A 16,513-nucleotide genomic window follows, 5' to 3' on the forward strand; every position below is an offset into this window, starting at 1 on the left:
CAGTACTCATTCATAGTTGTTGAGAGGGTTCATCATATCCTTTCTCAAGAGCTGCTTTTCTGGAAGCAGCTGCTTTCCTTTTGTTCTTTTCCTCCTGACTTCTCAAGTTTTTCTTTTTTTTTTTCCCCAAGACAAACACTTCCTTTTGAGTTGACTGATATCAGGAAACCTAATGTTCCTTTAGTTTGTCAGAGCTCCCAGAACGAGTTACCTCGCTAAAACTCTGTTTTTTGTCACTAGCTGAATATGACTTCTAGAACATAATCCATGTGTCTCTAATTTATGTTAGCTTAGAATCAGTCTTTTACAGTTTGAAGTGCAGTCGATCACATCATACTCAGCTGCGCGTGCAGTTTTAATCCTTTGCTGCAGGGATGGGTTTTTTTCAGCATTGGGTTTACACATGTACAACCTAGTGAAAAAAATCAAAATACTTTTCACATGGATCAGTGTTCAGAAGTCAGTGCTCATCAGTGGTCAGTTCCTGTCGTATAGTAAAACTTCATATAGTATGCGTTTTCCTTTCATTACAGTAAAGAGCGACTGCAGTGTCTCAGTCCCTTGAGAGCAGGAACTCTTCCTGATGACTCTAATGACAATCAGTAAGGTGCTTTCTGGATTTTTTAATGTCAAAGTCCTACAGTTAAAAAAGTCAAATGTATAGCTCTATAGTATTAATTTCCAGCCTGTTTGGTAGCGATGCCAGTATAATATATTAAAATATTAGCTGCACCAGCCTATGGCTGTTATAAGTGAAAGGAGTTCAGTTTACGTTACAGGGGTACATCAACACATCATGCAGAGCTGTAGAGGGATACCTAAACTAGGACCCAGTTAACTAAGGCAGATGCCCTTTATAATGAACTGCAGAGCAAAGATGCACCTTGGGTGCCCAAGATGCACCATGGCATTAAGGCAGAGTTCTGTCTGGGCTAATCTGCTGTGTGGAGCTACATCTGCACAAATTGCTGCATTGAGCTGTGAGAAGATGTCCCTCGGTTCTGATTCACCTTGTGCTTAAGTCTGTTCCTCCCTGATGTTTACTTTAAGGGATAGTAACTTACCCTGAGCATCTTTTCTGGATATAGCGTTTGCTACAGGAGTAATTAGCTATTGCTAGGGAAGTCTTGAGCTGTAGATTGATAAGTTATTACTGAGAAGCAGCCTGACTTCTTTTGGAGCAATAAAACCACGGCACTTTAAATGTTAGTGTCCTCTGTTGTTTCCTCCCACCTCTCATGGGCATTATTTGTTTCTTTAAAAAGAAAAGGTAAATTTAGGACTCATTGCTACAATACCAAGTTCCAAACCCACATATTGTTATGCTGAATTTATTACCAAATACTGACTCTTCCTTTCTTTTTGTTTTGATGTCTGTTTCTTCAGACCATTACACTGTGCCTCCATTCTTTTCCCTCTCTCCTGCACCTGAGGTTCTCACATTACATATTATTACCACTTCTGGCTACATAGTTTTGGGCTTTGGTGCCAAGTGTCCTTGACAAGAGAGGCAGCATATTAGGGCCAGGCACGACCTCCTCTTCCCTTCCTCTGAGTCCGCTTCCCTGGCAGAGCAGAGCATCGGGTTTCTTGGGACAAAGAACAGCAGCAATGAAGAAAGCAGCAGCCCTCAAACCGTGTAAGCCTCCCATCCTTCAGAATCAATGGAAGAGAGAGACAAAAGGTGTTGCAGACAGAACAGAAGGAGCATCTGGAGCCACACGAGCGCGTAATCCCAACCGCTGCAGGCAGAGCAGGGAGCTGCCGGTGGCTCGGGCACTCCATCCTCGCTAGGACTCAGTCTTGACAGCGTTCCTTGCTAGGAGGTCCGTGTACACTTACAGGCTGGGATAGGGGGACTCCTTTTTCTTTTTCTTCCTCCCCTCCACCCCTTTTTTTTAAAGGCAGTTCACTGTTGACAGTTCTTTCACTCTTCCCTCAATATCAGAACATATGATCGCATCAAGCTGGCTTCAGGCTCTGGTGCTGACATTTCCTAATGCCCACATCACGAGAACATTTGAAAAGTGTTAATGAGCAGATCAAAGGGACTGTTGCCTGAAGCAACTAACTTTTTTTCGGGTTTTTTTTTTTTTTTTTAAGAAATCGGCTCTCCTCCAAACTCAAGTCTTTATTCTTTGCAACTTAAATAAATGAGATGCAGCCTTGCCTGGTGATGATGATAATAAACCAAAACAAAACAAAATTAGGACTTAGTCCATCTCTACATGGGATTAATAAAACAGCAGCATTATTCAGAGTCTTCTGTATTTAAACAATCTGAATCAAGTTCAGGAAGAGTTAATTTGCAAGATTATGATCTTCAGTATGTGCAGTTTCATGCTACATTTGCATTGTTTTCTGCCAAAGCTGCATGGATTCCTTGGATTTATCTTTTTAAAAAATGGCTTTCTACTGATTTCACTTGAAATATCACACAAGACTGAAAATAATATTTGTGTGTGTGTGCGTGTGAGAGAGAGTGTGTGAGGAGCCTGTGGAAACATAAGGATGCAGGCATTTACATTCCACTTCTGTCAGCACGGGTGAGTATCTGCTACTCAAAGCAGATTATTTTCTCACACCACTGTCACATTTAAAACAAGTTTAATTTTCTGAAGCTATTAGAAATAGCAGCTAATTAATGTATTGGTTAGCTTCAAATCAAGTTTAGCCTGTAACTTCAGGGAGTTTAGCAGCTGGCATAGGATTAAATCTTTTGCTCAGGAAGTCAAACGAAAACTGCCATTGACTCGTGATTTTTGAAGCCCAGTGAGGTCCAACAAGTATTTCGATTCTGTAAATACCAAGAGACGTAGGGCCCAAGTGAACTTTAGCATGCATCACAGAAGAAGTCTACTATGCAAAGTTGTCTTTGCTCAGGACAGATTTCAAGACTTAAGAACTGCAGAACTATAGAAAGTGGAGTGATAATACCATTTAATATGTATTTATATAAATCCGCAACCTAGCTAGGCCTTTCCTCCCTGTACAGCTTGCAGTCTTGGCAGCAAAGTACATTTTTTTGAGATAATTGTTAGAGACAGGCAAAAGGGAATTAAGAATGGGAATTAAATAAGATAAGGTGACCCTTAATATATTGAAAGTACTGTTTTACTGTTTCCAGTCTTTTAATTGCTTTCAGTGAGAATTAGGTATCTTCATGCTTTGGAAAATCTTGCTCAGCATCCACGTATCTCTCAGAATCTGTCCCACGATCCCTCTGTGTTGTTGTTTCTTGTAAAGTTAGGGCAGTAATTCCAATCTGGCTCTCAGGTACGTTTCACTAATTAAGTAATTGATTTCTGTTAAGTATTCTGAAAAATTTATGATGGGTGTGAAGAAAAAGTATTCCGAAATATTTAAAGAAAAGTAATTTCTGGCATGTTTTTGCAACATCATAGCAGCAAAGAGATATCTGGTTAAAATCCATATTTGACTTTTCAATCCACTCGATGAACAATTCAGTATCTTAAACCTGAAGCACTGTGGAAAAATGTTTCCAAGGGTGCCATAATGTATTTATCTTATTTTGTAGAATTCCTGTATATAGTGCTAAAAGTCCATAGCTTGTTTAGGCAGTAACTAGTAACTATCTTGGTGGCACTGTGACTTGAAATGTAAATCAAGAAGGAAAACTCTCAATTATTGGTCAAGAAAAATAAGTTTCTTTTATGTATGCTGCTATACATCTGTGCAGTGACATTATTTATAGGCAGTAGTAGAGTAAGTGAAAATACTATAATTAATAGCATGCAGTGAATAAAATAAGACATATTTCAATTAAGATACTTAATCCTGTATTAGGAGATTTAGATGTTTGTCATCGTGGACTGTTTTGGTTATGCTTAATACAAAGGCATAGCGGAAACAGACCTCTTTATATTCATGGGGCACTTTTTAGTCATTTCTACACAATATTCAAGCACAAAAAATGACTTGATATCACCGAAGTACTTCTTTTTAGCTTTAATTTGTAATCTTTTTAGCTTACAAACCTGCTTTTCTTGTGGAAGAACAGCTGTGTCTTCAGTTTTCATCTTAATCATTTAAGAGGGTCACTGCCTTCCTCTTCCTCCCCTGTACTCTTCAGTGGATTCCTGTCAGTACTGGGGAGCTCCCTGAGATTTACATTACGTATGTGAGAAAGGGAATGGGAAGAAACTGTAGGTAGAGGTTTACATATAGGTGTAAGTGAATTATCCTAAGAGCAGGCCTATCCAGAAACAGTTTAAAGAAGCCTTGTGACTGTAACTTCCACTTGCAGGCACTCCACACTGAACAGTCAAGGAGCTACATACTTAAATTATTAGATCTGAAATGTGAGATCTGCGGAAACAATCTGGACGTCTAGAGGTGAAGCCTGAGCTACCAGAAGGCATTTCACACTTGTCATTGGGCCAGAAATTATCCAGCAGCATGGCACAAGGAAGCAGGCATCTTGGCCCAAGATTATGCAAGACCTCACATAGACCTTGGGATGCTTTTCCTCCCAGGCTTGCTAATTAACTCCATAGGGTTTCATCACTGGCTATTACTTAGAATGACTGAGTCTTATCCGGTCAGGAAGCAAAGTGGCAGACACGTCTGCCCAAAGAGTGTCTGCCAGTCAATTGATGTTATTTTCTATTAGACGGATGGTGTTAATTTCCAGAAGGCCTTGATAATCGATACCCAAGGGACTTGGCAGCAGCAGTTGCCAGTTTGCAAGCAGATGTGGGGGATTCAGATGAAAACAGTTCACTCTTAAAGATTTTCTGTTGGCTTTTGGATGCTGCCAGTGCAATTCCTTATGCTTTTATGTATTTGGCTCTTTCAGGTCATCAAAGATCCCCCTCCGCCTCCACCAGCTCCGAAAGAGGTACGGTACGGTGGTTCTTCGCTCATCACACTGGTTACACAATACCACTCCTCTGTGCTTTCCTGTGTTCTGCAAATCCAGCTCTTTGTCCTAACTGCTGAAGAAGAAAGAACTGCCCCATGGGAAGCCTTAAGCTGAGAGTGGGATGGACGAAGTCCAAATCTCTGTTTGACCTCAGTCATCTCAGTGTGGCATGAATTAAGCCCAAATCCACAGAAATATGTAGGGGCTTTATCCCAAGATAGTTGAACATTATTTCTCCCTTTCTGCAGTGAAAGCAGAAAGACTGAGTAGCTCTTGTATAACAGTCTAAAGATTCATGTATGACTTAAACAGCATTTCCCCACAGCTTTGGCATTCCAGATACTGAAGAACCCTTATAAGAGAATTTCTCTCCCTCTTACAGGTGATAATGCACTAGAGGATCTTTTGGTGTCTTCAGTATTTTTGCCCCTTGGTCTTGATTTAGCCAGTTGCTTGAGTGTACTCAAGTGTACTCTGACAGTTAAGTCCATGATAAGGCACACTTCATTGAGCTGAGGCAGCCAAGAGTGAGTTTGACAAAGGTTGGCTTAGGAAACTGTAATCGGCTGCGTAACCTTTATCTGCAGATCTGCCGAACATCATCTGCTGAATCCAAATGAGTGAGGCTGGTGATGTGGCTCTTTGAAGGCATTCTATTTTCTGTAGAAGAAGCCACTGCAAATCCTTTTCTTTGTGTGTGTTTTGCTTATTTTTATTGGTGGAAAGGAAAAGGATGAGGCAAACAAATGGCTGTCAGTAGAATACGCAGTTAGATTCCCCATTTGGACTTTCCTAATGGTTGCTACCAATGCTTTTCCCATGCAAAACATTAAAAATATTTCCAAACGTGACCAGATTTTGTTTGGAAATTGGTAAACACTTGGAGAACCTAAATATCTTTCATACCTAACACAGGAAGACATATCCTCTGTCAACTCTAATGAAATATACTAAAAAGACACTTAGTGGGAGGGAAAAAGGTATTTTAAAGTAAATATTACTTGAATTTATTGACAGGAGGAAGAACAAGAGCCCTTGCCTACCAAGAAATGGCCCACAGTGGATGCTTCCTACTATGGTGGACGAGGAGTTGGAGGAATTAAAAGGATGGAGGTTAGTACGACATGGAGATGTCAGTTCACTAAAACACAGCTCTCTGAGGCCGCAAATGGTGGAAACAAAGATTTTTAAAGTATACTGAAAACACAAGGGCATAATGTGTGCTTCCTTTCCAGTGACATAAGCCTTGTAAAATTTTTTACCGTATCAAACAATTTTGACCTTGCCTATGAAAGAACAGCTTTCAGTAGTTCCATTTGACTGGAACTTTAAATAGCTGCCTGAAGACATGCTCTTTCCATCAAGCTAATGAGAAAGAGAGAGTGAGAGCCTTTTCTGAATGTTTTGGAAGAAATTACAGTGAAACATAAGTCCTCCAAGTGTGGGCCAGCCAAATGCACTGACAATGGTGACGCTAAGGAGAGGCTTGATCCCAAAGGAACTCACAGCGACAACAGTGCCTGTCTTTGAAGAGACATGATAGCATCATGTTAATTAAAACAGAATGAAAAATGTGCATCCTTATGGGCACGTCCTTATGTCAGATTTTATAGTCAAGTCAGCCTTTATGGAATTTGCAAAGCAGTTTTCTGCAGTTTTTAACTTCAATCTAGGAAACTGTTTCTGTCTGAAATACCCACCTAGGCCATATTGATGTATCTTGATGAAACTTTAAAGGTATTGGCCTAAGAATCAGCTTTGCTTGAGTTGTTTTTAAATTCAGCAGAAGACCATGCAAGTTTAAAGCTGTGTTGCTTATATGCGTTTCCTTCAGCAGTTCAGAATTGCTAATTTAGAAGAGCTTCAGATTTTAGAAAAAGAAAACATTTTGTGCAGTGCTTTTCAGAGGCAAACTCGAAAATACTTTCCAACATAAAGAATTACAAGCCTGGATTTCTAATGGGAGCCATGATGAGCCTCCAGGAGGAGTTCCAGAGTTTAAATCATCACAGTTTGTAAACGGGATCATGTGCAATGAAACAGAAACCTGACAGATAGCTCATGAACACAAGTAACATCAGTACCATAAAGAAATGTGTGTTCATCACATGCCAAAATACAGTATTTCCTCTTCAAAGAAGAGAGCAGAAAGTAATGATTAGGTTAGAAAACTTTTTCATCTGTGCTAGGAATTTTATGCAGGACTAAGGGCTAAAGATGCAAACCAACTGAAATTGCTGACAACACAATCATGGGCTCTTGGAAGGCGCCTCGTTCTGTGTCTCTGACCTTCTCTGGGACCCGAGAGTACTAACAAATTTCGGGGTTGGGTGCTGCATCATAAGTGCCTCAGCATTTGAATATGGAGCTTAACCTCTGTCCTGTAGTAGCTGGAGCAGTGGGGTGGAGGGAAACGCTGGCTTAGCAGCCCATTCCCAGCTGTTCAAACAGAGTGGTATCAGACCTCATACCTTTTACTGGCTCAAGAGAGCACGTTGCTCGTTGGGAGAATCAGGGCAGAGCAAGTGTGGAAATGAGAGAGAAAACAAAAACAATCTAACAAGATGATGGAAGTGAGCAGGTCAAAGGGAGGTTATTCCATACCTGACAGTTAAATGTGGTTTCTGTGCTGTGGCCAATGAAAACTTGCTGAACTAGTCATTACATTTCTTCCCTGTTTTCAGTTCATGTGGTAATGCAGTTGTCTATTTTTTATTGCTTCTCTGTGCTTTAATCTTCTGCCATTCTTCTGGTAGCTTGAATCTTCTGGCAGCTTCCTTGCATAGAGAAAAGGAGAGAATGAACCAGTAAACTTCTGCTTACCACTCCTGTCCTACTTCTCTTCGTTTACTATGTTCCCTTCCAGGACAGTTACACATGCACTCCTCCCTTCCCCACTAGCTTCACCCCTCTGCGACAGTCCAGAATAATGTAGCCAGTGTCGTTCACTCTTCCTAGATCTGTCTTCTGGCATTGTTTTAAAGTTTTATGATGTCATTTCTAGACCCCACCCATTACAGGCAGTAAGCTTTTATGTCAAAGTTGTGTTGTCGGATTCCACAAATTCAGGTTTCGTCTGGGTGAAGTCACTTTAATCTGAAGGAGAAGGTCATTTTATAAGTAAGGAATCCACCATCTAGCTCTAAATGGTTTTAACAGTGTTTAAAATACATTTTAACAACCTCGTAAAAAACACTGTAAAAGTACCATTGATCACAGTGAAAGATACAGATGCATTTTAATGACTCAGCAGGGCCTACTTGGACATGAAAGCCCATTCTAATATCACAGAGAGAGGATTCCCCAGTGAAAAAAAAAAAGTCACTAAGCAAGCCGAACAGTAAAGTTCAAAACAACAGAAAGGTTCAAAACAAACCCTCTCCTAAGAAATGATGGTCTGTATTTTATCAAGGTGAGTTATAGTATTACAGACCAAATTAAGCTCTGTGGTACTTTTGCTCTCATTCTCTACATTGTGATTACAGTGGTAAAAACCACTTGGTGGTGGTGATAAAATGATACGTTTTTCCTCCAAGGTATTTCATTTTTCTGAAAGGGACTAGACTCTGGCTTGCCTATATATTTTCCTCACTTTCCTTATCAGCACATTCCGCAGATGGCGTGGCGCTGATGAGGATGAAAAAATCAGGCTGCTTCCTTCTCCCATCCTATGGCATAGTTATCCCAGCACATTATAGTGTCCCTGTAGCAAGCCCTGGAGCAGTCTTCTCCCTCCCTCCAGGTAGCAGAAGGAAGAGCAGGGGCATGTCTTTTTCCTGGTGAGCAAAACAATTTTGTGCCCCTTTGGAGTGGGAAAGTTGTTGCATCCCACTGTTTTTCTGCCTACTTTTCAAGTGCTTGAATTGGCAGGTAGCAAGACAGAACTGACATATACCTACCAAGCAGTGTGCAGTGATGCTCTTAGTTCTTTCCTTCACAGTGGAAGGTCAGTCTTCTCTGATTTTTCTTACTTGGATCCTTCTCTTTTCATGCCTGGCATCTCCAGTCAGGAGGTCCCTGAAAAAACAAATATATTGGTGGAATCCTGCAGTAACGGTTAGCTATTTTCCAGTAACAGTTTCATGACTCATCAGCGTGTCACATTTACCCAAGATGCAATGTCAGAATTTAATTTCCTGGGTTTAGGTCTTCCTTACAGGCAAGATTGTAGCAGATGGCAGGATTTAGAAAGTCTTTCACTGAAGGTAATCCAGGCCAGTTTTACTAAGAACTTTCAAACTCCAGCCATAGCTTTTAGATGCTCTTTTTGGATGATAAAGTAACAGTCTTATCTACGTTTGCTTCTTTGTACAATACAGCAAACATCCTTGCTCAAACTGCTGCACAGAGTTTCCAATTACAAGATGAAATAAGATTACTACAGGAAGACAAATCATCTCTCTTAGAGGGAAGGTTTTTTCCTGTATTTCCTCTTTACAGCATAGTAAGTACAACCTTTTATGGAAGTGGAAGTACGTGCTTGTCTCACCACCAACAATAATCCAGGTTTCTTTTCTCTTTGAACCCTTTGCATATATTTTATATACTTGTGGCAGTGATAAAATATACATTGCTACATGTTTTTACATTTACTTATTATGCAGGTTAGACTGCTTCATCTGTGTTTTCTTCAGTATGTATCTTCTTGCAGAACTACTTGAAAACCTGAGCAGTTTCAAGGAGCTTCTGCTAAAACTTGCTCAAGTATCACCTTCTATCTAAATTGGAGTTCCCAACAAACATGCTGTGTTAGGAAATCTGGGGTGACAAAAATCTAGGCTTTCATCGGTGCCAGATTAGGGTCTGGTATTTTAGGATAAATCAGAACTAGAAATGATATTTTTACATCATTAATTAGAGAAGATTTCCCAGATTTCCTGTCTTCTGTACAGCCTGTGTTATGCATGGTAGAATTTTCTTTCGTTATTTCTCTTGACTTTTTGCTACTGAGAGTCTCACATTTACAACTGAATTTAACTAAGAATGCTTGTCATGAAAAATGAAGAAGGAACATTTTCCTCAGTACTTCCCCTCTTTGTTTATTTAGAACTTCTTCCAAATTTAAACCTTTTCAGCTACTTCTGTTATTTGCAACAGTTTCCTTGTCCTTTGCATACAGTGCATTTATATCTGAACTCTGGCTTTACTTAGGTTCGCTGGGGTGATAAAGGATCCACTGAAGAAGGAGCTAGATTAGAAAAAGCAAAAAATGCTGTGGTGAAACTCCCAGAAGAACCAGAAGAACCTTTTCACCCTAAACCACCTAAACCAAAGCCTACCTCACCAGCCATTCAGGAGAAGTGGTATACGCCAATCAAGGTAATCTTTTTAGTCTTTGTCACAATATAATTTTGTACTAAAGGCTGAATTTTGTCTGCCTTACTAGTCTTACACAGGCTGAACTGTACATTATTTTTCAAGTATTCCCATTCGAGTGTAACGTACTATTCTCAAAGTGAACACCTACTCAGGATGAATAGCAGGAGCAGTTTTTAGCCCCAAATGCAGCACTTCATCATTACTGCCACATTCTGTTTTCCTTCCCTAAAAAAGGGACATATTGTACAGTAAAAGTACTAAAATCTATGGGGGCTTTATTGGCATTTGGTCTATCTCAATCTATATCTAATTAAGCCTAAAACTACACAGTTTGTAGCTGTTATACTAAGTTTTAAACATACATACTCATTACCAACGAAGAAAAGCAAAAAATTATATAAAACAATATAATGCAAAAAGTCTGGCAAACAAGTGAAACATAATAAACGGCATAAAATAAAGACATTTTCCTCTGTGGATGCCATGAGTCATTTGCAAACCCGTAACAAACTCTTCTTTAAAACTGAAGATGGGTCCTTAAATACCTTGCTTTAAATGTGTAAGAGCAGAGAACACACAGGTTTAGCTGTGAGTACGGATACATCTATTCTTTCTTCACAACTGCTTATAAGTCCTTTCTGAGCACCAGGAAGTCCTGAAGACATGTTGTCCACACAGACACACAAACTCTGCAGCCCGTCCGTGTGGAGCAGGATGCTTCTGTCAAGCATCAGAGCTGCTACACAGGTTCTGCAGAGGCAGCTTGAGCTTTCGCAGTGAATCTGCCGCATTCGCTGTATGTGGGACTTGCAGCGCAGCACAGATCAGCTGTATACCATGTGCCTCACAGGTCCGAGGCTTCCCGAGAGCAATGAACTTGCTGTATACGTGCTGTAAAACAAATACATTTATGTAAGAGAAATCCCAGATGGACACACGCCAATTCAGTCCTAAATACTGTCAAATAAACATGTTACTTTTAGATCGCTCACAAGTAAACATGGGTTAGGTCACAGCCACTCTGCTGTTAGTGGAGGGGAGGGTGCAGTACCTGGCATTCACTGGTAGGAAAGAGCAGCACCGCAGCTGTGGGGTGTGGGTGACACAGCCCTGGCTCCCCTTGGACAGTAACTTAGCAGGTATGGTGTGCTCTCTGTTGACTGGTTTTATTGTACTGAAGTCCTGTTGCTCTGTTGCCGCAGGGTCGACTCGATGCACTGTGGGCGCTGTTAAGAAGACAGTATGACAGAGTCTCTTTGATGCGACCACAGCAAGGAGATGAGGTTTGTGTGTGGCGCGTGTATCCACTATGGTTGGCAAAAGAGGGGCATGTTACAGCCAGGCTTTAGCAGCTGCTGAACACTGGTAATTCTGTGACCTTAACTAAAGAAAGCACTGCAGCCAAAAGAGTGGCACAACAGGAAAAATGATGTGTTGGGGAAACAAAGTGCATTGAAAGATGCATCACACCAACCCAGAAATGTTGCAGAAACATGGATCTCCTGAAAGGAGAGTGAAGGATTCTGTATTTCATGTGTGTTCAGCTGGAAAACAAAAACACTGCACACACTTCATTCAGTGTAAACTCTCTGTAACAGATACCCAAATCTTTCTTACAACCAGCTGTTTGTAGGAGTAGAGTCTGGCAATCAGAATACTAAAACCACATCAAAATTAAGTGACCACCAAAAACTTTCATGCAAGTTGCTTCATGGAGCTTTGCACTTCCATGCCAAAGGCAACTTTCACAGAAAAAAAAAGGTGAGGAAACTTGTTTCTCAGACAATCCTTTCTTCTAGTACACTCATGACCCATGAAAAAGTGGCCTCCACTACAAAGACTGCTCTGATGGTGAAGTACAGTTATTATTTGGACCCTTTAGAGTGAAGCTAGATTGTGTATTTCCAATTGTTATTCATTAAGAAAATATTACTTTAAATCTTAGCATTTATCTCAGGAACTGATTTATCATCAAGGTATTTCAAATCTACTGGGCCCATTCAGCTTCCTGTTTGTGGCACATCAGAAGAGACACAGGAGCAACCAATTTCCTCTAAATGAGATGGCAACTTTTTCTCTACAAGCTGGCCCCAGATGGGCGTGACAGATCAGATTCTCTCATACCACAAAGCAGTAGTGTGTGAGAACACTAGTTTTGCAACATATGCTATAAAGATGACTTAAAAGAATTAGAGGGATTAAAGGGAGGGAGTTACCTTTGAGAGAATGAGAGGTAATCGGTATTTAGATTATTTTCCTGTGATGAAGTTTGGTTACTGTTCTAAAGGAAGAAAAAGTGAGATTTAATTAAGGCAAGGAAAAGTGTTGGAAGAAGCAAAATGACAAAGTGCAATGCTGGAAATAGGGAGCATAGTCAAATACTGGTGTTATCATTGTAGTTGTTACGCTGGCAGGTTATTTACTGTTTGCATGAATGATGCATGTTACATGTAGCAGAATTAACAATAACAAATCTACATACAAAATATACAGTACAATACAGTCTAACAGGTAAATGAAATGTAAATAGGAACATAGAATAAATGGTGCCTGAAGAGGCTAAAAAATTGCCAGTCAGGCCCTGTGTTGAGGATTTCTGACCATAAAAACAGGTAGTTAATCTAAAAATTGCTTTCCAGGGAAGGCTTTGCTGAGCCACTGTGAGATCAGGCATCTGCTTTCTCTGAACTTGACAGGAAGACATTGACCAACATCTTGGTTTATGAAAAACAGAGAAGTAGCTCACTGATCTTCAGTATCCCCACTGAAAAAAAGGAGTAGAAGTGGTACTGATGAATAAAATCTAAACCAGTGGTCGTTAAGGTGTGACCTGTGACACTGTAGGAGTGCAATTTCTGTCTGGCACAGTATTTTACATCTCAGGTGGAAAAAGATGAAATCTTTTTACTTGTTCATAACTTGCTAGATAGAGATCCCATACTGTACCTCTGTTGGGTTTAAGTCCACGACCAGATGAGCAGTCATGTGTATGTACAGCGAGACACGCATACACATACTTACTTTGGAAGCACTGTTATGGTAAACAGCAGCCACATAGTTGTTTTGTTTTGTCTTCTTTCTTTCATTGTTTAAGAACTTGGTAGCTCCCATTTGTAGAAGAATTCACTGCTGAATTCAAGTCCTTGATCAAGTAATTGAAATTTAGGCATGAAGTATCAAAGCAGAGTGAGTTTCTTCTTCCTTCTCTCTTGCCTCTCCCACCTCTGCCATGTTGCCAGATAATGCCGAGGGTGGCCCAGTTTGAGGGCTGCATGAGGTTGAGCCAAGAAGCTTTGATTGTGGATGGAAGTCCTTTGAGTCATAAATTTTTCAGCTAGCAATCCGTGAGGTTAGGGAAGCTTGTACAGGTGTGAGCTAGCAGGTTGTCGCCGACATCTGTTTAGAGCGGAGGCACAGGTCCTCAGCAGCCTGCAGCGAGGCTGCAGGATTGTCAGCAGATATAGTTAAGAGTGGCAGAACAGTTTTGGTCTCACATTTGCTGCCTGGGGGCTGAAACACTAAAGGTAGAGTGGGGGTGGACACAGCTGCGCTCCCAAACATGCCTCAGGCACAAATAAAGAGATCTAATATAGTTTGACTCTGTTGTGGTGGGGAGATGAGGACAGAAAGCCACTTCAGAGACAACTTAACGCTGCAACATCTGCCGCCAAGTTTCCAGGGAGTGACAGGGGACAGCAGGTACAGATCGAAGTCCCCACATAAACAGCCTCCATTAAGCCATGAACTCTTTTGAAGGGCTCCCATCAAACATAGTGGAGTCCACAGCAGGAGATTTTGTTTTCAAAGCCATGTTTTGTTTTCTGCACTAACAAGATAATTTATAAATGATGCATTACCCTGTGTTCATACTCCTATTTATACTTGCTTTCCTTTTTTTATTAAAGGGGCAAAGAAGAACGAACCCCAGTAGTTTTGGGGTACTTTGATAAACCAGTTAATTGTTCGAGGGTTTTAACTGAGATTATGGTAACCTTCAGTCCACAGCTGAAGTCCTGAAGGTTCAGTCCTGAACCTTCAGTTCAGCTAGGAAGCAGAGCAGAATGTGTGCACCATTGCAGTGGCACTGCGGAGGAACGTCTGCCATTGTTTCCGTACTGGAACTTCTCTTCCAGGGAGTTTGTTACTGCATGACAACAGAACTTGGCACAGGTTCGCAATGCGAGCATTAGGGTCCTGTTCTTTTCTCTAAATCCTTGTGTTTATTTTCTGATCCGTAGTTTAGTGCCTAAAGGTAATCATCAGGGGTTTTCAAATTCTTTGTCTGACCTTGTTGCTTTGTGCAATTTGATACTGGATGAGATTCTGATCCTCTGCACTTTTATGCACACAAATGTCTTTTAAGTCCACAAATAGCCTATGGCACTCATATTTAAGATTTTGCTCTATCAGGATCCAAATATGTGTGACTGGTAAAAGGAAAAAAAATCTATAGCTAATTCTAGAAGAATTTCTATAGTCGAACAATAAAATACTTTCATCTTTCTTAATGTTACAAAACAGCCTAATAAAAAGGAAGACACTTCTACTTGTTTTTAAGCCTATTAGCATTCACCTGCTTTAAAGATTCTTTTATAATAATGGCTGCAGAATTAATACAAACATCTGTTTAAACTAATGTTACTTTGCGAACATCTCTGTGTTGTACAAAAGAATTATATTCTGCATTGTAATCTGCTAGCATCACACAGTTTACAGTTAGAAACACGTTGACAACGTTATATTCTCTGAGATGAGGCCCACGGTACCGTTCCCTTTGTGTTTCTTCACTAATTCCTACGCTGGGCAGAAAATAGTAAATCATTAGCTCGGTCTGTCAATTGTGGAGTGGAATAGTAATTGTTAGGAGGCTGAGGCTTTAAGTGCCTTACAACTGAGAGAAAACTCCCTATTTTGAAACAAAGGACTAACTGCAGTGCCTAGGAGTACCCTAGATGTCAGTTCCCACTGTGCTTTCACAGGGTTCGACGGGCAGTTCGTCACCTATCTTTGCAGCGAAGCTGCCCGACTGCCAGCACTGGTAGTAGCCTAGTGCTTTAGAACTTGCTGAGCAGTATTTGCTTGCCTACAGGGTAATGGGAACAGGAATGAGACTGGGGATAGCAGGATTTTTTGGATTACTCCTATATTCTCTAAAAACAGAACTGTTTGTCCATCTTCTAACCAAGGAGAACCTCATTCAAGAAGATGAAGGTGATTTGGCTTTTTTCAATCACTGCAAATTGTTGAAATATGTAGAGAAATACCAAGTTACAGTTAGAGAAAGATTACTGTGGCTACTTAGAAATACTGCACTTTTTGGTTTACAACCTTAAAAAATGAAACTGCACCTAACAGTAATTCATATTACAATGCAAGCAAGACTCAGTCCACTGGAGCTCCTTGTTCAATGCTAGTATGGTATAGCATGTTTTAGTGGAACATGGAAATTTTTATGCTCAGGAAATTGTTGACTGAGAGTTTTAAAAAGAAACTTCAGTATTACTCATATAACAAAGTTTATATTTATGTTGGATCTTCTAAATTGCTGCAGTGGTAAGAAGATGCAAAACTAGTTACGAAATGTATGAGATCAGAAGGGAGTTAGAGCACCTCTTTTTCTTAAATGTTTTCTGACAAAATATCCTTCTGCCATTTATTCAAGTGGGAGTATGTTTGTATAGACCTGAGAGCTAAACTGGAGCCAAAGTTTTTCTTAAAATTCCAGAACAGACCCATATTACTGTTAAAACTATTAAGTTCACTGTTACAGAAAGTGGAAGAGAACATTTTAAGAGTATTCATGTCAAACTGCACTATTCAGACTGAATTCAGAGGTCAGTCTCCAACATAAAGCATGCCACTGAGCGAAGCACTGAACTAAATTTCAGAAAAACAATTGTGCCTTGGCCTACCTAAAAGAAAAAGTCTTTTTTTGGAGAGGACACGTGCCCCTTTTGTTAAAATGGGGAGTGATAGCCAAGAGATAAACATGATTATGAGTTATGAACTTACTAGAATTTTCTTGTGCTGAAGACCCAGAAGAATATTCTGCAATTAAAACATCTAGATAATAGTACTTCCTCCAAAAGGATACTCATCATAAATGGGTATCACAGCTCTACTTTGTTAAAACTGGATCGCAGGCTACCATCCAGGAGGGTCCAGCCTGTTTGCCTCTCAGATGCCCCATCCTAGCTAGAGTGGTTTTCTTAACAGTTGGATTTGCTAGCTGTCAATCAATGAAAGCAGTAATAATCATCTTTATTAAAAGATGACGTTGTTCTGGTGTTAGGAGAAACAACGGTCTTT

General features: G+C 40.3%; 1 protein-coding gene across 1 annotated transcript in view; it reads left to right on the forward strand.

The window, feature by feature from the left end:
* Nucleotides 1–16,513, forward strand: part of ANTXR2 (ANTXR cell adhesion molecule 2) — a 121,475-nt gene that overhangs the window by 62,247 nt on the left and 42,715 nt on the right. The window contains exons 13-16 of the mRNA XM_074866991.1: nucleotides 4,820–4,861; nucleotides 5,903–5,998; nucleotides 10,037–10,204; nucleotides 11,407–11,487. Coding sequence (XP_074723092.1) covers nucleotides 4,820–4,861; nucleotides 5,903–5,998; nucleotides 10,037–10,204; nucleotides 11,407–11,487 — 387 coding nt within the window. The remainder of the gene's footprint in view (nucleotides 1–4,819; nucleotides 4,862–5,902; nucleotides 5,999–10,036; nucleotides 10,205–11,406; nucleotides 11,488–16,513) is intronic.

Source organism: Strix uralensis, chromosome 4 (genome assembly GCF_047716275.1).
Source record: "Strix uralensis isolate ZFMK-TIS-50842 chromosome 4, bStrUra1, whole genome shotgun sequence".
NCBI classification, from domain to species: domain Eukaryota; kingdom Metazoa; phylum Chordata; class Aves; order Strigiformes; family Strigidae; genus Strix; species Strix uralensis.